Source organism: Mytilus californianus, unplaced genomic scaffold, assembly GCF_021869535.1.
Source record: "Mytilus californianus isolate M0D057914Y unplaced genomic scaffold, xbMytCali1.0.p SCAF_1, whole genome shotgun sequence".
Taxonomy (NCBI): domain Eukaryota; kingdom Metazoa; phylum Mollusca; class Bivalvia; order Mytilida; family Mytilidae; genus Mytilus; species Mytilus californianus.
In genome coordinates this window covers 96101362-96125200 of record NW_026262581.1, presented here as the reverse complement: position 1 = coordinate 96125200, position 23839 = coordinate 96101362, and the positions used below count along the sequence as shown (strand labels likewise).

Below are 23839 nucleotides of genomic sequence, written 5' to 3'. Positions count from 1 at the left end.
TTTTATTATACTTTTTTCATTTCCACATGCTTACCATGCTTACCGATACATAAAATATGGGGTGGTTTGAGTAACATAATAAACTGCTTCGCTGAGCGCAGCTGGATACGCCCACAGAGGTCCAACCCTGAACAGTTGGGGCAAAAGTGGACACAATATTCAAGCTTGATACAGGTCTGAATTTGGATTGTAATTAAATATTTGACATATTATAGGTTTCTGAATAAATGTAGTCAAAGAACTTGAAATTGGTTATATGAATTGAATTTATATTCAATTAAAGATTTCTTGCTGTTGTGCAATACACTGTGCTGTTGCGCAATACTTAGTAAATCTGTTGTCAGACTATAAACAAATAAAGTTCAATTAATTCTCAATGTCATATTAGAAATTTATGAAAATGTAAAGGGAGCTAACATCAATAGATATAAACAATTCATCAAAGTTTCATGAGAATTGCTGACAGCATTTTTGAGTTATTGTCTGAAAACTGGAAAATCCCCCCTTTTTTAATGAATAAAACCCCGAAACTCAGAAATGTAAAATTTATAATTTATAAAATTCTAAACGGAGCTTACATCAATAGATATAAACAATTCACCAAAGTTTCATAAGAACTGCTGAAAGCATTTTTGATTTTTTGTCTGAAAACTGGAAAATCCCCCTTTTTTTATGAAAAAAACCCTGTAACTCAGAAACGTAAAATCTATAATATATAAAAATCGAAAGGGAGCTCATGTCAATAGATATAAACAATTCACCACAATTTCTTGCAAGTTGGTGAAAGCATTCTAGAGTTATTGTACGAAAACTTGAAAATCCCCCTTTTTTTAATGAATAAAACCCCATAACTCGGAAATGTAAAATCTAAAATTTATAAAAAACGAAAGGGAGCTCACGTCAATAAATAAAAACAATTCACCAAAGTTTTATGCAAATTGGTTAAAGCATTTTTGAGTTAATGTCCGACATGTTGACGATGGACGGACAGACGGACAGACAGACAGACGGACAACTGTATACCATAAAACGTCCCGTAAACGGGCGTATAAAAACTAGTTGAACTTGACACATGAACATGTTCCTGTTCAAAAACAGCAACCTCCTCTGTGATAGTCTATAGCTTATGTTGCTTCAAATAAAGGAGAAGGCATGATAAAGGCCTCTTTACTGGCCCCTTGAATTAGAAAATCAAAAAGTATTTTAAAGCTACCAAATAACATCCTTCAGATGGTCACAAGACATAAGTCTATCAGACACCAGCTTATTTATTTTTGAATTTTGTTAAACATAGGACTTCAAACTTCTTACATTTACCTAGTGTAAAACAGCAAAAACTGCCAAAATAGCCCCATTTTGATATCTTGTCATTAAAATTGGGATATGAGCAACAATTTTACCAAAAAAGACATTTAACAAAGATGTTAATGTATGAAAAATATAATTAACATAATTTTGAAAGGCTTGAATAAGTTAACCATTTTTGGAATTTCAAGGGCCAAATAATATATCATATGCATTGATACTCACCGTTAAATTTAATAACTTTTCTAAAAGTTTGTGAGATTTAGAGCTTGACATATTGTATAAATATTTGTCTGTTTTTGAAGATATGAAGGTATGTAAATCCCTAAATGGCTGTTGATTTGTTTTTGTTTTTGTGTTGTTAGATTTGATTCATTGAATTACATTTCAGATCTCCTTCATTCATATAAGAAAGGGATTTAGAGGTCAGCATATGACTTTCAATACTTAGAACCTGCTTTCAGGTGATTTTTGTCTTGCCTGTGATGAATGTCGCAGAATATGAGATGGGATTACAAGCTGTTCGGTGTGAGCCAAGGCTCTGTGTTGAAGGCCTTACTTTGACCTATAATTGTTAACTTTTTATACATTGTAACTTGGATGGAGAGTTGTCTCATTGGTACTCATACCACATCTTATTTATATCAGATGTGGTATGAGTATAAATTATGTAACACTTAGTATGTTAAATTATTTATTACTTTTCCTTACAAAAATCAAATAACTTACTGCTTTGCAGTCGATCAATGAACACCAATTAAATATAAAAACTATCACAAAATCACATACATTTTGATATAGATAAATTGATTTGGAATGTAAAAAACAACTGGTAGATTAAAATTTTAAAGATGATAATATAAAAAGAATCAAACTTTTTTTCAGAGGAATAAAGTCCTTGGAAACTGATTGTTAGATTGTTGTTTTGAAACATCCAGAGGCAACACTTAAAAAAAAAATTACATTGATACTGTATGCATGTAACAGATAATCATAAAAGATAGGAAATATATGTCGGAAGTTTACACAAACAAAGATATCTAAAAGTATTCAGATATACAACCAGTTTTAATCCTTAAAATAAATAGATACAACAAATGTACTTCAGATTAAAAACATATGTGCATTCATATTCAATGCTTGATATTTACAGCAGATAACTTTTACATTATTGGTAAATAAAACTTGCAATCTGGGACTAATACATTCGTATCCGTCAGTCCCAGATGCCATCTAGTGTTGTTACAAACTTTCATATCATATGAATTCATTAATGTGCAACCATTGATACAAATAATTGTTTATTACCAATGTTATAGGGTTAATGCATGAATATTGATAATATACAGGGATAATATTCACCAATATTCATGAATATTAACCCCTTTAATGTATATCAAAGTTTGAAAAACTTTTTAAAACAATTTTTTTCAATGATGACACTATATTTGCACTAGTGCAATATCATAGAATACTGTGTGTTACTTTTTTTTACATTCTATGGGAAATATTATAATGCTATACAAGGACAATTTATAATATTTTTGAAGGTAACACAGAAAAAAAAGAGACTTAATAATGAAATGGTTTTAAATTAATTTTCTTGATCTGATTAAGATAAAATGTACATCTGATCAATATTTATTGATCAGATGTTCATTTGATTTGATTTGATGAAATACTATAAAAATGATGAATATACATGTACTAATTGTACTTCCTTAAAAATGGTCTTCATTGAAGAAAAAATCTAAATCTTAAATATACACTATTAACAATGTAATATCTTATAAAATATAAAAAATATCTGAATTCATTTAAAAACATAAATTTGAAAATATTAAAACATTAAAATTCTGATAACATCATTTAAAATGCTTCTCAATACATATATTTACTGCTTGCAGAGAAGTAAAAGTTATAAAACAACTGTTTTTTGTTACTGGTACAGAATTTTTTTATGCAAAATATCTTTTCTGGGATCTATGGAAACATGGTAGAGCATACAATAAGTTGGTGAAATGTACTTGATTGATTCATTGGTGTTTAAAGCCACTTTCAGCACTATAGTGCTATTTCGTGGTGGTAAGTTTTTATTGGTGGAGGAAGCCAGAGTGCCTGGAGAGGACCACGGACCTTCGATGGGAAAACTGACAATCCTAGTCAATCAAGATTGGAGTCCAGTGCACCTGCCACATGTGGGATATGAACTCGCATAGTGTTGACAGGCCAGTGATACAGTAGTTCGACTACTTAAACCACTTACCCACCGAGGCCAAATGTACTCAAATTATTTGTCTTGGCCTAATAGTGTAACAAACAAAAGTATAAATGATCTACAAGGAAAGCTAAGGAACATAAATCAGAAATGTGGACAGCAAGATGAGAATCAATCTTAACATTTTATCATATTCAGTTACATTCAAACAACTCATACCATCAAATGGAAATTTTCAACCAAAACAGAATTCAATGTCTTGAAGAATTCTACAAGTTAAGCCTCCATTCCTATATCCAATTAAAAAATAATCTTAAGAACTTGTAAAAATTGTTAATTTAGTGGTATGTCAAAACAAAGTCATACACACATGATGAAGACATAGTACCATTTAAATATAGCTTACTGGGATTCCCTTGGAGGGTATAATATCAATAACAATGTATTGAACCAACAAGAAAGATAAATCTAATCTATGATTTACAATTAGAAATTTTAGGCTTGTTGAATATTTTAAGGATTGATTTAATAATTATTAGCCTTTAAAATGTTAATTAAAATAGACATGACCTTTTTTTTTTAAATCTTGATAACTAGAAATAGCCAAAATTAAAATACATATTCACTTAACATTTTTTGGCATTTCATCAGATGGCATAGTCATTTTTAACCCTCAAAGTCAAATCTATAATGATCATCACTTACGGTAATACTTTTTGTCACCATAGGACATATTTTTTTGGTTTACAAGATAAAAAGTTAAAGTCTATCAAAACAACTCCTTCTTGTGCACTCTGCTACTTCTTTCCACAAGTACAAACCAGTTATTTTGTATCATAATAACTTTAATAGAAGAACCCAGCCTTCTAAAAAAAAATCCCTTTAAATCAAATACACAGAAACAGCACTTTCAATTACTAATTATGCTACAAAATGTATTAATGATTACTAAATACTAACATGTAGTACATCTAATATATAGCATAAAATATACAAGAAACATACAAATATATAAATGAATTGTACATATCATATAATAAAATCTATAATTATACAGATTGAACAAAAATTAATTACCATAATAGGTAAATTGCACTTAATTATTCCTTTATTATTTTTTTTTAATTCAGTCAAACTTCCCTTCTTATCTCAAACTTTTTTTTATTATTGATCCTATTATTTTTCAGTTTCTAAAATCCTTCCAAATAATTGTTTTTCTTTACCAGTTCAAAGTCTTGAGATTCCATGTAGAACTTTCTTTACATGCTAACTGTCTATATTTTAGCAAAATTTCTACAAAAAGAATAATATAGTTTACCTATAACATTGTCAATTAAACAGTTGTAGTTGTCCTTTTCATAAATTCTACTCCACTTCCTAGATTAGCTGTCCTGTCTGAATCGTCTGTTTGATTCCTACCTCCTTCTGAACCGTCTAAGCTTGGTGATTGTCTGCCATAACCTCTCTGTACTAAATGTGTGAATACTGGAGGCTGCAGGGGAGCAGCTTGTGAGGAAGTGTACATTGGAGGAGCTGGTGGCCTGTGTACCTGAGCAGGAGGAGGAGGAGGAAATCTTGCAGACATGGGAGGAGGGTATCCCATGGGTTGCTGAGGAGGTAGACCTGAAATAGACATGAATGGACGAGGATGAGTAGGTTGAGTAAAGTATGGTTGTTGCACTGGAGGAATTGGTCTTGGGAATGGTGGACCATTTGGTGCCTGTACATTGTAGAATACAGGCTGGCCAGGGACCATATGTACAGGCTGTGTTGGTTGGACAACAGCTGGAGGTGGAGCAGGCTCAGCTTGTGTCTGTTTTCTACCTTTTTTGCTTGGCTTTGCATATAAAGCTGCTTTTTGTGCTTCATTTTTCTTTTTCTTGATCATATCTTCATCATCAGTTGATAGTGGTTCATCATCACTCTCAGTATTTGACTCATTATCCTCAGATGATTCTTGCTCACACTGTATGGCACTCTCTTTGACTGCTTTCTTTGGTTTAAATTTTGGACTATCTTTGTCAACAATTTTATCGTACGGATCTTCATCATCTTCCTCATATTTTGCACGCTTTTGTAACTCTGCTTTTGATTTGGGTTTTACCCGAGGTTCTATTATTCTTTCGATGAAAACTTCCTGTGGATGATCATCTCTTCCTTGAACATATGAAGTATCATCTGAGGAACTGTAATAAGATTTCCTGTCAGAATCATACCGAGGCCTACTGTTCCTCTCAGATCTGTAATCTCTGTCCACCCTATCATCATAGCGATCATTTCTGTTCCTATCGTCTCGATATCCATTCCTATTACTTCGAGGACCATCTCTATAGGAACGCCCCCTGTCATATTCATCATATGGAGGAGGAGGAGGCCTACCTTTTGGAGGAATGTCAATACCTGAAAGAAAAAAATTGGTCAACATAAAGTTTATAGTCAGTATAACTGTAATGAAATGAACAATGAAAATTTAAAAATATTTTTAAATAGTTATCTTGACTATTAGAGATGAAAAAAAATAATAAACAGTTTCTAGCACCTCTGTACTTTACTTCATGCATTATAAATAAGACATGTAAACCTGTTTGTCCTTAAGTCAGTATCTTGTTAATGGATGTTAATTGCCCTCTCTACACTTTCTGTTTGAATACAGTAGATGTCAAATCTTTTGTCATTTTTTCAATTCATCTTTTTTCTAGTTCATTACAAATTTGACTCATCAGATACATAATATGCGTGTTTATTCCAAACTTCTCAACAAAAATGTAGCTTGGTTAAAGTAGCTTTGAAGTTCTGAGCCTTCCTTTATTAGCATCTCAAAAGGTGGAATAACAAATTATATAATGAAAAACAAACAAGAGAAACCAGACCAAAAATGTACTTATATCAGAATGCAAACAACAAAACATCAGTTACAATAATACCTAATTTTGCAGAAGACTAAATTAGTATAAGGCAAGAAAATTAAAGTTAACTTTGGTCAGTTCAGTGAATATAGTAAAATTTCAAGTACTGTATTGACAAATTTTGTTGAAATAAAGGAAGGAAAGGGCAGCTCAATATAAGGACAGGGTGATGCAATGAGAAGAGCAGGAAGCCAAGATAACAAGAAAAAGGACAGAACATTTACACAAAAAGGGTGGGTGATGTTCCCTGTGAAAATGATTCAGCTGGAACCAGACAGGTTTACAGCAGACAGCTCAATAGAATATCTTAAAATTACTTCACATGGTATAGCATGCTTACTTGATGTTTAATACTAAATTTTAGTATCTAAGTGATCTGTAGTTCCCGAGAAAAATAATTTTCTTTATTTTGACTTTAGAAACACTTTCTGTTTGTGATGGCTAACATCATATCTTGCTACATAGTTGTTTCAAGAAGATTGTAATATATCCACTCTATATTTAACAAACTTATATATTTAACCTACTTGCACTAAATTCACTTTCTCCACCATCACTATATCTGCTCCCTCTCCCATAAGATCTCTTTCCATCAGAATATGGTACTCTGGAACTCTGGGATGTCCATGGACCTTTTTTAGATTTTGTTGTTGTTAAGCTTGCATTAGAATTGTGAATATCAGCTGCAGTGTTTGTTACTGTATCATGAAGTTTGAATTCATCCCACTTTTTGTTAACCCCTTTACTCCTTCGATAACAGCAAATAACAATGATTGGTATAACTATGAAAACAATCAGCCCAAAAATGCCACCTACAATACCAATAACTGTTTCTTTATCAATAACCTGTTTATAGCCGTAATAATTGCAGCCATATTCATTCCCAGTTCTACATTCATCTTGGCTGGTAGGATCCCCTGAAATTAGAAAAAAAATACATTTTGAATTCCCTGTACATGTATTATATATTTTACTTATATGTAATATAAGTTTTGTTTATACAAACAAGAGTACAATTAATATCTGGTGAAAGATGCTGACATCATTGATACATTTAACATCATTGACCACCTGTGTTAGCTTGAGAATAATTTCTATGGTATTTGACATTTTGAGGTTATGGAGTCTCAACAGGAAAAACATTAATCTTTTCCTAATCAGATATATGTCACAAGCAATTACTCTTTGCAATAGTGAAAAAAGGTCGCTCTAAATGCTTGCAGATCATGAAATTAATGCGACAATTAACATGGTGTGCCTGTAAATATAACTTTCATTTTAGTGCGAAACATGTACCAGGATATGAAAATGAAATAAGTGACGCTTTGTCTCGTTTACAGATAAACCGTTTCCGCAGACTGGCTCCAAATGCAGCACTAAAACCTCATCAGTGCCCACCCAATTCAGAAGTAATGTGGTCCTGAACAAAATAGTTAATCAACTTTGGGACGTTGCTATTGCAAGCAAAACAAAGAGTGCATATGAAACTGGTTTCAAACATTTTGAGAGATTTATGTTGCTGAACAATTTCAAATATGATTTCTTACCTCCTATTTCAGAAGACATTTTAATTTTCTTTATAGCATATTGTTTCCATTTCTTAAAACTACAGTATTCTACCATTAAATTGTATTTATGTGGAATAAGATACAGGTATTTGCAGAATAGTTGTAAAGACCCTTTAGAATCTGACAACAACACACCTTTAGATAGACTCACTTACATTTTGAACTCTGTCAAAAAACTTCAAAAACCTAGGAACCATAAGAGATTACCTATTACTTTTGAGATTTTAGAAAAAATCATATTTCGTCTTAGACATGGGGTGTTTACCCCTTTTATTGATTTAATGCTAGAAACAGCCTGTACAGTAGGTTTTTATGGCTTTATGAGATGCGGAGAATTCACAGTTTTGAATGCCAACCAATATGACTCATCTGTAAATTTATGTATTGGAGATATTACATTTCATAAAGATATGACCGTTTTGAAACTGAAACAGTCAAAAACAGATCCTTTTAGGAAGGGTATAGATATTCAACTTCATAAAGTACAAAATCAGATTTGTCCTTATAAAATCTTAATCAAATATTTTCAAATTCGAAAAAATCTAATTCCTAATCTCCCATCTGATCCATTTTTTATCTCACAAAATTCTTTAGCCTTAGAAAGAAATTATTTCATTAATTGCATTAAACATGTACTTAGTTTATGTGGCTTCAATCCCGATCACTATAATGGTCATAGCCTACGCATTGGAGCTGCCACAACTGCAGGTAAAGCACATATTGAAGACCATTTGGTCAAAGTACTAGGACGCTGGTCCTCTGATAGTTACTGCAGGTATATAAGAGTGTCATCTTCTTCAATTAAGTATGCACAAGATTTGTTAGGTAATTCTTAACACAAAGCATCATGATATTTGATCTATCATTACAAAATGTATTTTTATTATTTTGATTTTATATGTCAACAGGTGTATTTTATTATTATATTATTTTTTCTTTTTTTCTTTTCTCATGACTTTATTGAAGGTGAATAAGTCCACACTCCTAAATCCTTGGGGGCACGCAGCTGTTCCATCTGTGTTTTTGGACCTTGATGGAATTTTATCACTGGTCATTTCTAAAATTTCATTCATCCCCAAGCATTTCGGGGACAAATTTGATCAAAATTATTCCAGCGCCAGTTTGATAGACCCTGCTACTTACTACTTGTAATAGCACCACATGGGCTATCCCCTGATGCAGACCTTGCACAACCCGGCTGCAGATGAGATGTCTATTCTCATCCTCTCTGTGGAGACACTCCACTTCCTGGCTGGCGCATTGTCGGGCAGGCAGGTTCTTCCTTACACTGAAGGTTGCAAGCTGACCTGCTCAGGCAGGAACTCAAAATTTTATTTTGTATGCTGAGTGTTTCTCAAGGGCCAAACTGATTTGATTGTTTATAATAAAATTATTATTCTAACATATCTTCCTGCTTTAAGCCAGTGTGACTTGCAAGTATTATGTTTTGGTTAACACACAGATATCCCTTATGTAAAATTTGGTTTATTTGTGTTTGAAGCTGGTAATTGGTGTACAATGCTTAAATATGTGGGTTGCTGTCTTGACTTTAATTGAGATTTGCTCAATCAGGAGAGTTTACTTGAACTAAATATTGGACATTAGGACTTCTCATCAATACACACAGGAAATAATCAGGACTTCTTATCGATACACACAGAAAATAATTTACCTAAATTGCAGCTGTAAAATACAGGTTGATGTGATCATTAAACTTTTTATTTCATCAATGGAAGGCTTACATTATGAAACTTTGCTCTTTGGAATAGGTAAATAAATATAACTCAAAATTTTTAGTAAGCCTGCCATTGGTGACCTACAATGTTTTGTTCACTGACACTATACATTTATAAAAGTTTTTGCATACCACTCAGACACAAATAATAAACAACCACCTTATTAAACTACAGAAAATATTTACACCTAACGAGATTTCAGAAAAGATTAGAGACTACAAGAAAATTACAATATGAGACTATTATACAGACTGACTACATACAACAGGTTTGAATAAATATTTTACTTATATGTAATATAAGTTTTGTTTATACAAACAAGAGTACAATTAATATCTGGTGAAAGATGCTGACATCATTGATACATTTAACATCATTGACCACCTGTGTTAGCTTGAGAATAATTTCTATGGTATTTGACATTTTGAGGTTATGGAGTCTCAACAGGAAAAACATTAATCTTTTCCTAATCAGATATATGTCACAAGCAATTACTCTTGGTGAGGAAATGCAGATTATGATAACAGATCTTATAAAATTTATTGCACAGCAATTAGTATATCATTCTGAAGGCCAAGTGAGGTCAGTCTCCTCCCCCTATATGATTGATGTACCCAATCTGTGTGTGAAGCCATATGCATGGTCTTTGTATAATCACTTTCTAGGTTCATAGCAGTCTGACTAGTTGATATAGTTTACAGTGCTATTATTTAATTTACCACCCACCATCCACCTTCCTAACACCTTCAATAATGTTTCATGACAAGAGAAACATTTCAGCAATTTTACTAGTGATATATTTATTTTTCTTTTCTTATTATATTTCCTTGATGGAATTTTATCACTGGTCATTTCTAAAATTTCATTCATCCCCAAGCATTTCGGGGACAAATTTGATCAAAATTATTCCAGCGCCAGTTTGATAGACCCTGCTACTTACTACTTGTAATAGCACCACATGGGCTATCCCCTGATGCAGACCTTGCACAACCCGGCTGCAGATGAGATGTCTATTCTCATCCTCTCTGTGGAGACACTCCACTTCCTGGCTGGCGCATTGTCGGGCAGGCAGGTTCTTCCTTACACTGAAGGTTGCAAGCTGACCTGCTCAGGCAGGAACTCAAAATTTTATTTTGTATGCTGAGTGTTTCTCAAGGGCCAAACTGATTTGATTGTTTATAATAAAATTATTATTCTAACATATCTTCCTGCTTTAAGCCAGTGTGACTTGCAAGTATTATGTTTTGGTTAACACACAGATATCCCTTATGTAAAATTTGGTTTATTTGTGTTTGAAGCTGGTAATTGGTGTACAATGCTTAAATATGTGGGTTGCTGTCTTGACTTTAATTGAGATTTGCTCAATCAGGAGAGTTTACTTGAACTAAATATTGGACATTAGGACTTCTCATCAATACACACAGGAAATAATCAGGACTTCTTATCGATACACACAGAAAATAATTTACCTAAATTGCAGCTGTAAAATACAGGTTGATGTGATCATTAAACTTTTTATTTCATCAATGGAAGGCTTACATTATGAAACTTTGCTCTTTGGAATAGGTAAATAAATATAACTCAAAATTTTTAGTAAGCCTGCCATTGGTGACCTACAATGTTTTGTTCACTGACACTATACATTTATAAAAGTTTTTGCATACCACTCAGACACAAATAATAAACAACCACCTTATTAAACTACAGAAAATATTTACACCTAACGAGATTTCAGAAAAGATTAGAGACTACAAGAAAATTACAATATGAGACTATTATACAGACTGACTACATACAACAGGTTTGAATAAAGTGCATAACAGTGCATTTTACCCTAACACAGAGTAAAACATTGTGTATGAAATTTTACATAAATGATTAAAGCACTGATCTTTATAAGGGTAGTTTATGAAAATAAGATGTGGTATGATTGCAATTCGGTAGTAAATCTTCCTGAATCACCATGGTGACAGCTACTTTTCACAATTAGTTGTAAGAATCAATGACATAAAAACAAAAATGCAAGTGCATAATGACATTATTAAAGTTTCATTGAAATCTAGTCACTTGTTCAAGAGAAGTTGCTGATACAACAATACAAACACATATCAACACGTAACATATTATTTGGATTATAACACATTCAAGATCATTCAAAACATCTAAATTTGAGCATGGATGTTTTAAAGTATTCTTCTAAATAAATAACTCATGTAAAAAATATACTAATTTGTGTATTTTTTTTTTGCTGGGGCAATAAGAACTACGAATGGTAATTTAATCTTTCCAAAACAGCTTAGTACAGCTTTACATTCTTAATTTCAATCTACATACCTGGAATAACAATGACTCCTATTTCTATATTATAATCCAAATTAGCAGGAGAACTTCTAGTAAAATAGAATGTGACAGAATTTCCTGATGTTGTATATTTTATCTGTGTATTTGGTTGAGATCCTTTCGATGCTGTAAACTGAAAAGAAAAAAACTTTAATATAGTTTAGGATTAACTTAATTACAAGTTAGTTCTTTTCCATACTGGATACTTATATGGAATGATGATTATGTAACAGATGTGCTAGGTTTTTACATTGTTATCTCCAATTTAAAAGAACAAAATACATCTCCAGCTTGACATCTTGTTAAGTACAAAAATATATCTTTCTTTTTAAGAATTGAAAGATCAGTGCATCCCATTCATCTAAAAAGGGGTTGATATATTTTGACTACAGGACATTAACAAGACATGAATTTATGTTCATAGGGCACCATGTCATGCTCCAACCACCAAATTTTCATTTAAAAAAAAAACTGAAACTGGATCAAAATTGTAATTTGTCATATATTTTACAAAGTTCAACTCACAATGAACATGTGAAAAAAGAAGGTAAGCTGGGTAAGGGCAGAATTTTTGCATTGCCATGTGCAGATTGCTTTTGGTCTTTTAATGACAAAAGATGCAGAATGTCCCTAATTGTAGCTATATAGGTAGAACTGATAGATTCATAGTCCATGCATGACTTTCAACAACTTTTTTTGTTGATTTAGTATGTTTATATTCATATACATCATGTTATAAATTAAATATCTGAGTATATAGTATAAATAATTGCTTACCATGGGCATGGAGAACTAAAGATGGCCTAAATATACCTAACCAGTCAGTGATAATAGGGATTAGATTGCACCTTATGCAATTTTTACCGAATAATTAAATAAAAGACATATATGTCTATGCTAATATTTATGGAGTTTCAGAATTTGAAGTCATAGTTTTATAGTTGCCACTTTTGTCAGTACTGACAGTACAACTTCTTACCAGTCTATTAGAACCTGTACTCTGTCCATCATACATTGTAAAATCAACATTCTGTTCATTGATGGTTGCCTGTTTAATTTCTACTTGAAATCTCCTCATTTCTCCAGTTTTTTCACTAATCAATGTTATTTGACATTCTGTAAGAGCTCCTGGATTGCTCTGGACTGCACCTTTTCCATAAATTGTAATGGCACTTGTGCCCACATTAAACTGCTTGGCAGAACATTGAGAAGCACTATCCATCCAAACTAAAAATAGATTCAACAATTTATAATTGTAACAAAATATTGAGGTCATTATTCGTGTAATTGTTTACAACATTTAGTCCATATGTAATATAAATTTTCTAACACTCAGATACTGACTACCAAAAAATTGAAAAGCATAGGGGAGGGAGTGTTTTTAATTTTTGTATTTCAAAGGTTAATCAAATCCTGAATATAGCCACTACATTTCAATCATCTTCTCTACCAGAGTTTGTGAAAGAATATATTTTTTTTTTATCTGTTTATTTACCAGATGTGGGGTATACATCAATGTGACAGCAAACCAACAAAAAACAAAAGGAAATCTAATATGATCTTCAACAATAGACAGACAGTATACAATGTCAACCTCTAATAAACAACAAGAGTGCACATGCTGAAATGTCTCGCCTTCTTTACTAATCATTGATATTATGTTGATAGTCCTAAATATAAAGCTTTCTTACAACTGTCACATAAACTTAACATTAACCAAGAAAACTAAACATTGACCAATGAACCATGAAAATGAGGTCAAGGTCAGATGAACCATGACAGGCAGGCATGTACAGCTAACAATTCTTCCATACAACAAATATATTTGACCTATTGCTTATAGTTTAAGAAAAACAGACCAAAACACAAAAACTTAACACTGAGTAATGAACTGTGAAAATGAGGTCAAGGTGAAATAAAACCTGCGCGACTGACATAAAGATCATAAATTATTTCCATACACCAAATATAGTTGACCTATTGCATATAGTATTAGAAAAAAAGACCGAAACTCAAAATCTTAACTTTGACCAATGAACCATGAAAATGAGGTCAAGGACAAATGACACCTGCCAGACAGACATGTACACCTTACAATCATTCCATACACCAAATATAGTTGACCTATTGCTTATAGTATTAGAAAAACAGACCAAAACACAAAAACTTAACATTGACCAATGAACCATGAAAATGAGGTCAAGGACAAATGACACCTGCCAGTCAGACATGTACACCTTACAATCATTCCATACACCAAATATAGTTGACCTATTGCTTATAGTATTAGAAAAACAGACCAAAACACAAAAACTTAACATTGACCAATGAACCATGAAAATAGGTCAAGGACAAATGACACCTGCCAGACAGACATGTACACCTTACAATCATTCCATACACCAAATATAGTTGACCAATGGCTTATAGTATTAGAAAAACAGACCAAAACACAAAAACTTAACATTGACCAATGAACCGTGAAAATGAGGTCAAGGTCAGATGAAACCTGCCAGACTGACATGTATCCCTTATAATCATTCCATACACCACATATAGCTGACCTACTGCTTGTAGTATCTGAGAAACGGACCTAATCACGTAACTTTAACCTTGATCACTGATCCATGAAATGAGGCTGAGGTCAGGTGAACCCTGTCTGATGGACATGTAGACGTTGCAAGGAACCCATATACCAAATATAGTTATCCTATTACTCATAATAAGTGAGAAATTTACATAACAAAAAAACTAAACTTTTTTTTCAAGCAGTCGCTGAACCATGAAAATAAGGTCAAGGACATTGGACATATGACAGACAGAAAGTTCGTAACATAAGGTATCTGCATACAAAGTATGAAGCATCCAGGTCTTCTACCTTCTGAAATATAAAGCTTTATACAAATAGTTTACGCCGCCGTCGCCGGATAGTAATACCTATGTCTCACTTTCTGCGACTTTTGTCGCAGGCGAGACAAAAACTGGACACTAAACTGAATGGATCAATGATGTTCCGTCATGAATTCAGAATAATATTTAAAATCTACAATGTATTATGGGATTCTACCTCTTTAAAGAAGCTTGCGATTGTGGATGCCTTTCCTCTCTTAACAACAGATATGTTGTTGTCCCAGCAGACAAAGCCTAAAGAAATATTGTTTTTATATGAAAAATCAGGTTTTGGATTGCCTTACAACTGATCATGAATTTCACAGCTGGGAAATTCCAATTAAATACTTCTCATCTTGCATCATTCGAGAAAGAGTAGATTTTAGAAAATCATAAATATGTCTTTCTTTTCTTTTGTATTAACATAAAAAAGGGAAATGAAAATCTCCCTTCTTTATTTTGGATATCCAAACTTCACAAAATTCCCTATAAAAGCATGATACAAAAGTATAGCGGGCTTTCTAGATGTTCCACTGAACATTTTTCCAATATTCAATTTAATATATAGCATAAACAAAACTTCCAATATTAGTGCCATATTTCTGTGTGAAGTTTCAGGGATCAGAGTATAAAACTGTAGAGGAGATGTTTACAAAAAAGGTACCCACTTTCCCCTAAAATGTTACAGTTCATCCACCTAGTTATACCCTTTTAAGATTGGTCACATAATAATACAGAAATAAATAAAAAGTTATATTTTATGAAATTTTTCTAAAAATTCTGATTCAAGATTCCAATTCATTCTTTATATTATCTGTCATATGTTATAAATGATTCCTACAGAGTCTTGATATACAGAAAGCCCTTCTAGGCCCTTATTGTTTAGCCAGTTCCCATGACCATGATATATTGCCCTGAAACAACAATAAGCAACTAATATTTCTGTAATTTCTGTCTATCATATTATACTGAATATTTGAACAAGCTTTTAATTTTCTCATTATTTCCTTATGAAAAATAACTTTTAAAATAACTTACAAGTCAAATCATTAGTTTGAGGACCTTGTCCACTCCAAGATGACCATGACGACTGTCCTGTGACCAAGCCACTTGTAATCAGAAATAGAAATCCTGTTATTCTTCTCATATTTATCTTTCTTGATTAAGATGAAAGCTTTTCATGGTTCAGCTATCTGTGAGTAAATGAAAAAAGCTTAAGTAAACTCCTTTTCAGTTGAAAATGTAATCATTATACATAGATACTCCACCTGCCACCAATCACAAACAATCATAATATTTGAAAATTTCCTATGAATACCAGACAATGGACAGTTGTCTTTATTAGAGTTATCGCAAAAACTAGCTATGCTGTTTATGTTATTGAGTGGACAAAGATGTCAAACTGTATATAAATTAGAATTAGATAATGTTCAAATTGAAGGAGACAAAATGGTTGCTTATGTTAGTGAATTATTAAAACAAAGTAAACCTGGGATACATAAGATAAGATAAGATAAGATTTATTTTATTAAAGTGTCACCATCCATTACAGTATCTATATATATACACATAAAGTCATAAGAACCTAACATTTAGTAAAAGGATGCCAGCCAAAAATGACTTATGAGACACTTAATAATCATTAAAACAAACATCTAATACATACATAAAAGGACAACTTTGTTACATTTAAAAAGTATTTCGTAAATAAAAAAAAAAATAAAAAACATATATAATTTCTAGATGACATGTTAACGTCGGTAAAACATATAATAAAGGGAACTAGCTAAAAGAGGAACCGATATTCTCATTACACATAAGATAACGAAGTTTTTCAATATCGCATAAATACTCAAAATCAACATTTAAAAGACAGGCTTTGGCATATAATTCATGTCTGATATCAGAGTAAAAACAACAATTAAAAAGAAAGTGTTTTTCATCTTCAATTTGGCAACTATCACAAAAAATACATAAACGGTCTTGTAGAGGTTCTGGTGGTCTAGCATATCGACCTGTTTCAACTTTAAGTTGTAACGAACCAGCTCTAAAAAATGACAAAATACGTCGGTGGCATCTATTATTAACTACCTTTACATAAGGCTCCGTACCAATACAAGTTTTAAACAATCTATAAAATCTTAATTTATTACCATTGACATTATTTTTATCATTCCATACTTCATGATGCCAAGATTCTTTTTCAAAAGTTTGTATAGAATCCCATACATTACTCATATTAATTTCATCTTCTACATTTTGAATCAAACTATATTTACGAGCTAACTGTAAAACTCTATAATCCCATGACGATTTTCTTCTAATCGCCCAGGTATGAACCTTTTTACATATATTACTGGTATTGTCACATTTAAGACGATTCCATAGTTTAAAAACTTCAACTTTTAGTAGTGCATCACCTGATAAAAAACCCATATCACCTCTAGCAGCTAGATTGCTGCTTCTCTTGCTTAAGCCTAAGAAAAATTTACAAGCATTGTTTTGCAAACTATTTATACAATTATGTATATTAATGCCCCATACACCAGAAGCATATGTAATAAAATGCTCCGCAGGGCGCAGCTTGATACGACCGCAGAGGTCGAACCCTGAACAGTTGGGGCAAGTATGGACACAACATTCAAGCTTGATACAGCTCTGAATTTGGATTGTGATTAAATATTTGACACAGCATAGGTTTCTGACACAGAATGAATGTGGTCTAAGAACTTAAAAATTTTAAATTGGACATTCACCTATTATGGTCCAATATCCAAAATCTAAATACATGGTTAGATTCAGCATATCAAAGAACCCCAAGAATTCAATTTTTGATGAAATCAAACAAAGTTTAATTTTGGACCCTTTTGACCTCAATGTGGACAAAGTTGATAACGGGGCCCAAAAATCTAAATACATGGTTAGATTCAGCATATCAAAGAACCCCATATATTCAATTTTTGTTGAAATCAAACAAAGTTTAATTTTGGACCCTGATTTGGACCAACTTGAAAACTGGGCCCATAATCAAAAATCTAAATACATGTTTAGATTCAGCTTATCAAAGAACACTAAAAATTCAATTTTTGTTAAAATCAAACTAAGTTTAATTTTGGACCCTTTGGACCTTAATGTAGACCAATTTGAAAACGGAACCAAAAATTAAGAATCTAAATACACGGTTAGATTCGGCATATCAAAGAACCCCAATAATTCAATTTTTGATGAAATCAAACAAAGTTAAATTTTGGACCCTTTGGACCTCAATGTGGACCAATTTAAAAACGGGGCCCAAAATGCAAAAACTTAATACACGGTTATATTCAGCATATTAAAGAACCCCAAGAATTCAAGAATAAAACCCCATTGAAATTGATCAAGAAATAAGCAATTTATAAGAAGTATCTTCTTTTGCACAATACTGTGCAATTGAATATTTCTTGCTATTGCGCAATACTGTACAATTGACAATTTCTTGCTATTGTGCAATATTGTGCTATTGGATATTTCTTGCTATTGCGCAATACTGTGCAATTGAAGATTTCTTGCTATTGCGCAATACTGTGCAATTGAAGATTTCTTGCTATTGTGCAATACTGTGCAATTGAAAATTTCTTGCTATTGCACAATACTTATTATATAAAAATTTACACATCCTGTTTGGTGTGTATCTCCTACCATATCATTATTATTTGCTTTTAAATATAAATCAGAAATAACCAACTTAAAATGGAAAATTTTAAAAGAAATAAAAAGGAAAAAAAGGAAAAAAAGAAAAAAAAAGAAAAAAAAAAAAATCCACCCCATCCCCCAAATTTTTTGAACCCCCTTATGATTCATCACCCCCAAACTCAATCCCAGCCTTCCCTTTGTGGTATGGTACCTTGCAGTACAATTTCAGAGAGATCCATACACTTGAACACAAGTTATTGTCTTGGAACTAGAAAAATGCTTATTTTTGGCCCCCAATTCCTAAACGTTTCAGGCAATTACCCCCTAACTCAATTCCAGCTTTCCCTTTGTGATATGAAACCTTGTAGTACAATTTCAGAAATATCCAAACACTTACACACAAGTTATTGTCATGAAACTAGAAAAATGCTTGTTTTTTGCCCCTTTTTTTGCCCCTAATTCCTAAAATTTTGAGGCAATTACCCCCAAAATCAATTACAGCCTTCCCTTTGTGATATGGAACCTTGTGGTACAATGTCAGAGAGATCCATACACTTACACACAAGTTATTGTCTGAAAGTTACAAAAATGCTTATTTTTGGCCCCTTTTTGGCCCCTAATTCCTTAACTGTTGGTACCATAACCCCCAAAATCAATCCCAACCTTCCTTTCGTGGTATTGAACCTTATGGTAAAATTTCATGGAGATCCATTCACTTAAACTAAAGTTAGAGTGCGAAAACCAATGTGTCTTCGGACGACGCCGGACGACGACGACGCCAACGTCATACCAATATACGACCAAAAAATTTTTAATTTTTGCGGTCGTATAAAAATGGGTTTGACTAAAGTGTCATATAATTTAGTAAATACATCAAAATTCATACCACCAGTTTTACAAAATTTTGCTTTAATAACACCAAGAGCTCTATTAGCTGATTTATACAGTTCTTTGGCAATTATTGAATAATCCGAAAATTCATTCAAAAGTACACCAAGATATTTATAACAAGTTGCATATTCAAGACAAAGTTCACCACATTTGAACTGAAAATTACTTCTTTGTATAGATTTATTTCTAAAATGAACAATTTTGGTTTTGTTTTTATTTAGAGTTAATCTCCACTTTTCACACCACTTGTTTAAAATGTCCAACTGCTTTTGCAGTTTCTCTGCATCAGGTGCAATCAATGCAATGTCATCAGCATATAATAACATAGAGACCATTATGTCATCTATTTGAATACCACAATTTGCTTTTTTAATATCTGAGACTAAATCATTTACATAGATAGAAAATAAAGTCAGCGATAAAACACAGCCTTGTTTTACACCAAGAGCAACAGGAAAAAAGGATGTCATAAAGTTATTTACTCTGACTGCACAATTGACATTACTGTATAAAGAAGTAATACAATTTTAAAATATACCGCTAATACCAATTTTTCTCAATTTAAAAAGTAGACAGTCTCTATCAAATGCTTTCTACATATGCAACCTTTAGTATTTGAAAGATATATTGTCAATGAAAAATTGTGTATTTTGAGAACTTATTAGGAATATGTAAGAAAAACAGAAACTCTTCGGAACAAAGAACAAAAAGTGTTTGTTTCTACTGTAAAACCTTATAAAGCTGTCACCAAAAGTACCATTGCCAGATGGATAAAAACTGTTATGAAAAGTTCTGGAATAACACGGCTCACACTACTTCAGAATCATAGGGAGAAGTGACTTCTCTTTTTGAAACTGATAAGGAGAAGTGGTGAGATTTGAAAGAGAAGTACTTGTTTGCTTGTGGCGCTACAATGTTTGGTTTTTTACTATAATATAAAGGGCCATATGTATCTTATATTTTTTTATTTTGTTCAATTCTTACCTGAGTATACAATTAAAGTAACACTCATGGGCTCTACCGAAAGGATTCACACAGGCGTTGGTTCACCAAACGGAGTATAATTAAAGTAACAGTTCAAATATCAAATTCAAAGTTGTTTAAGTTTATCATTTCTAGATACACAATTATATTTGTCTTCTTGTCAGAAACTACAAACTAATAATATTACACTAAAAAGATCTTTTTTTTATACTAAAACGGAAAAGAAAGTATAATATATCAATTAAAATACATTTAAAAAAATAATCTGTTTATCATGTTTATGAAATTCAATGTTTTTCATTAAAAAGATATATAAATTTAACAAAGTTTAGCAACTTTAATCATTAAATTAAAACAATGCATATACATGGAAATATATACATTAAGCAAGTAGATCTAACCAAAAGTCTGCTAATGCTTGTGGAATGCGTAATTTTCCTTTTGGGATCAATATTCTTTAGTGCAATCGTGTGTCCGTAGTTAATATCGTAAAAATACAGATTTCGTTCATAGCTGATCCGCTTCCGATGAATCCCGCCTCCAATTCGTAGTTCGTACAAATATTTCAATGGCGGACGAAGAAAATTTACAAGTATAAACGATGTTTGACAAGCTATTTGGAAAGAAATATGACGTTTTAATGCAACAAGGGGATTAAACATTAACTAAAGACAATTTTTATCAAGTTCTAATGAAGTAACATACTTATGTTGCCGAAAATTAGAATGAATTGATGTACACTCTCGAGTAACAAGTACTGGAAGTGATACAAAATAATTTGTCTTTATGAAATAAAATACAACCAACTGTAAAGTCAATGCTTTCACCACTTTTCTAAAGAAATAAATTATTTATGTTCGAATTTCTTTACATATAAATTGCCGATGAAGAAAGCGACTGAAAGCGAATAACAGTGAATAACAGGACGACTAGTTATCGCTTTTGACGGTCGGGCAAAGCGAAGTGACGGACGGGAAAGCGACTTTGTCGCCCCAGTCGCCTGCTAGCGTGAGCCCTGGAATAAACATTGAATGTTTTGGTCCACATAGTTGTCGTTCAGCATCAACATCAGCTGCATTAGGCCAAGGACTTAAATTAGACACTATTATGAAAAGTGCAGGGTGGAAGTCAGCAACAACTTTTCAAAAATTTTATAATAAAACAATTATTACCGACAATGAAAATAATTTAGCTCAAAAGATTTTACCATCAAGTAGCTATAGTTGAATGATTGTGTTCTTAAGAAATGTTATGATGGACATTAATGTACAAATGTATATATGTTTATTAAAAGATAAAATTATTTGAACTGATTGATAATAACCTGGCCTAAAGAAGGTTTTTCAACAATTCTTAGTGGATTGATGATCTAGTTGTGCTCTAAAATCTCATGGGAAATCGTATATATCACCAGTTAAATAAAATGTTTCAATTAATCGAAACATTTGAAGATTAATTATAATTTTATTAAACTCGTGATATAGATTTCATATGCCCACCTCTTGGGAATTTCTTGTGAAATTGTTCCCACCCTTATTTACAACTAGATCCTCAAGCTCTGAAGTATGACCTTGGACAGCGCCACCTGGCTGTCCTCTCATGGGAAATCGTATATATCACCAGTTTAATAAAATATATATATTGATATTAGGAATAGGATTAAAGAATAAAGATCAGTTTATACATAGCTGTTAAGAATCTGTAGAAAGGAGTGAAAAACTAGTATCTATCTAAAAGTTAAAATTCAGGTTTGAAGATTATTTAGATTATTGTTATAATTCACATGTTTCAATCAAATTATGTAGTAGAACACTATAAATGAACATTGAAACAGGAAGATATACTAAAATGACTAGAGAATATATATATATATATATATATGCAAATACTGAAATATGCAGTGTGTTGAAAACAAATACCATTTTTTATTAGTATGCCTTTAGATCAATTAGGCCTACTTTTTAACCAACATGTTATTGTTCTAGGCAAAACACTACAAAATTACAGAATTAATTATTTAAATTTACGAATGTTTCACTTATAAGGAAATAGTGTAAATACATAAAATAAGCAGGATCAATCAAATCACACTAATTGTTGCTTGTTTTCTTATTATGGATTTTAAGTATTGCTTTCTGCTCAGCTGTTTATCATTTGTCTTGTTGTCAATATGTTTCCGTTGCTATTATAGCATACTTGATGCTTTCTTCAATAAAGTATTCATTCATATTTCATATATATAAGACAAATAAGTTGATTGGTTGATTGATTATTGGTATTTAACACCACTTTCATGGGGAAAGTTTCAGCACTATTGGCTAAATTGTGGCTGTACGTCCTTTATATCTGTGGAGGAAGTGGGAGTGTCCGGAGAGAACAATTGACCTCAAATAAGTTGATGATATTGAAGACTGTATGAACAGTATAATTCTTAAACTTTATTATGAAAAACATGTACATCTTAAAACAAAATTAAGAAGTTATGTTGTATGTAGGTAAAAAACTTTTGTTTTGTTTGTTATTCATTTTTATAAAAGGTGATAAGGGCAAAGCAACCCAATACCCTATGTGACATCACTAATTAAGGCAGTCACCAGAAACATATGCAGTGCTGTCAAGTGAGACTCACGCAATTTCATGCTAATTTGGCAGCATTTTCCTTTGATTTATTGTTTTTTCTCTTTGATCTTTACAATTTTTGCCAAATCTCACACATTTGCTTCATGAAAACTTGACAGCCCTGCATATATCATCATAATTGCAGTTTGACAAAAAAATAACAGATATCAAGCAACCACTTGTTGGTTATAAATACAAAAAAAGATTATCAACCTATTTATGGGGCAAATCAACTACCAGGGAACAGGGACAGTCTATATATATGCTAGTATAGAAAGTCCCTGCAGGGAGAGTATGCCAGTATGCTATGGATTAACTTTGTATAGGGCATGTAATGTGTACCAGATTATATATATATATTCAAAATTAGGATTATTTCTAATTGCCCATAGTCAGTCAATAATTGACAGATTGATGTAATTAAACAATTCATTTCTGATAATGAATACGAATACCAAAGTTTTAATTTGATTCGGTTCACATATAACAGTACAAACATACTTTCTACTACCTTTTATTATCTCAGTTGGTAATGTTAGTAGTTCTCTACAATTCGATTGAATGTTTTCCATATAAAAACTTATTTGGATTATTCAATTTCTTACCATTTTCCTAGTTAAGCAAATGATAACCCGGAAGTTCTACCTGAACAGGTATATTACTGGTCCCTTGTACAATTTGTTCTTTTCATGTGAGAGGGATAATGACGAT

The 23839-nt window shown here is 32.0% G+C and overlaps 1 protein-coding gene and 1 long non-coding RNA gene across 3 annotated transcripts in view; one reads left to right on the top strand and one right to left on the bottom strand.

Annotated features, from left to right (window-relative positions):
- Window positions 1–23839, top strand: part of LOC127710846 (uncharacterized) — a 116441-nt gene that overhangs the window by 72923 nt on the left and 19679 nt on the right. The window lies entirely within an intron of this gene.
- On the bottom strand, window positions 1987–23779 carry LOC127710414 (eukaryotic translation initiation factor 4B-like). 2 transcript variants are annotated; one of them, XM_052216248.1, is made up of 6 exons: window positions 23734–23779; window positions 16001–16155; window positions 13053–13300; window positions 12068–12206; window positions 6957–7346; window positions 1987–5923 (listed from the first exon to the last, which is right to left on the bottom strand). In XM_052216248.1, the coding sequence occupies exons 2-6, from the start codon at window positions 16107–16109 to the stop codon at window positions 4857–4859; spliced, it is 1953 nt and encodes a 650-aa protein (XP_052072208.1). In that variant the 5' UTR covers window positions 16110–16155; window positions 23734–23779; the 3' UTR covers window positions 1987–4856. The 2 variants fall into 2 exon arrangements, with proteins under 2 accessions (XP_052072208.1, XP_052072203.1); XM_052216243.1 differs by having other exon boundaries at window positions 23640–23741.

Bases quoted from the DNA above. Each gene is read 5' to 3' on its own strand.
- LOC127710414 (XM_052216248.1), bottom strand. From the start codon at position 16,109: ATGAGAAGAATAACAGGATTTCTATTTCTGATTACAAGTGGCTTGGTC. The intron at 12,207-13,052 runs GTAAGAAGTTGT...TTTTCTTTTCAG, and splicing joins GTACAGGTTCTAATAGACTG to TTTACAGCATCGAAAGGATC. The intron at 7,347-12,067 runs GTATGTAGATTG...TTCTAATTTCAG, and splicing joins AGGAGTCATTGTTATTCCAG to GGGATCCTACCAGCCAAGAT.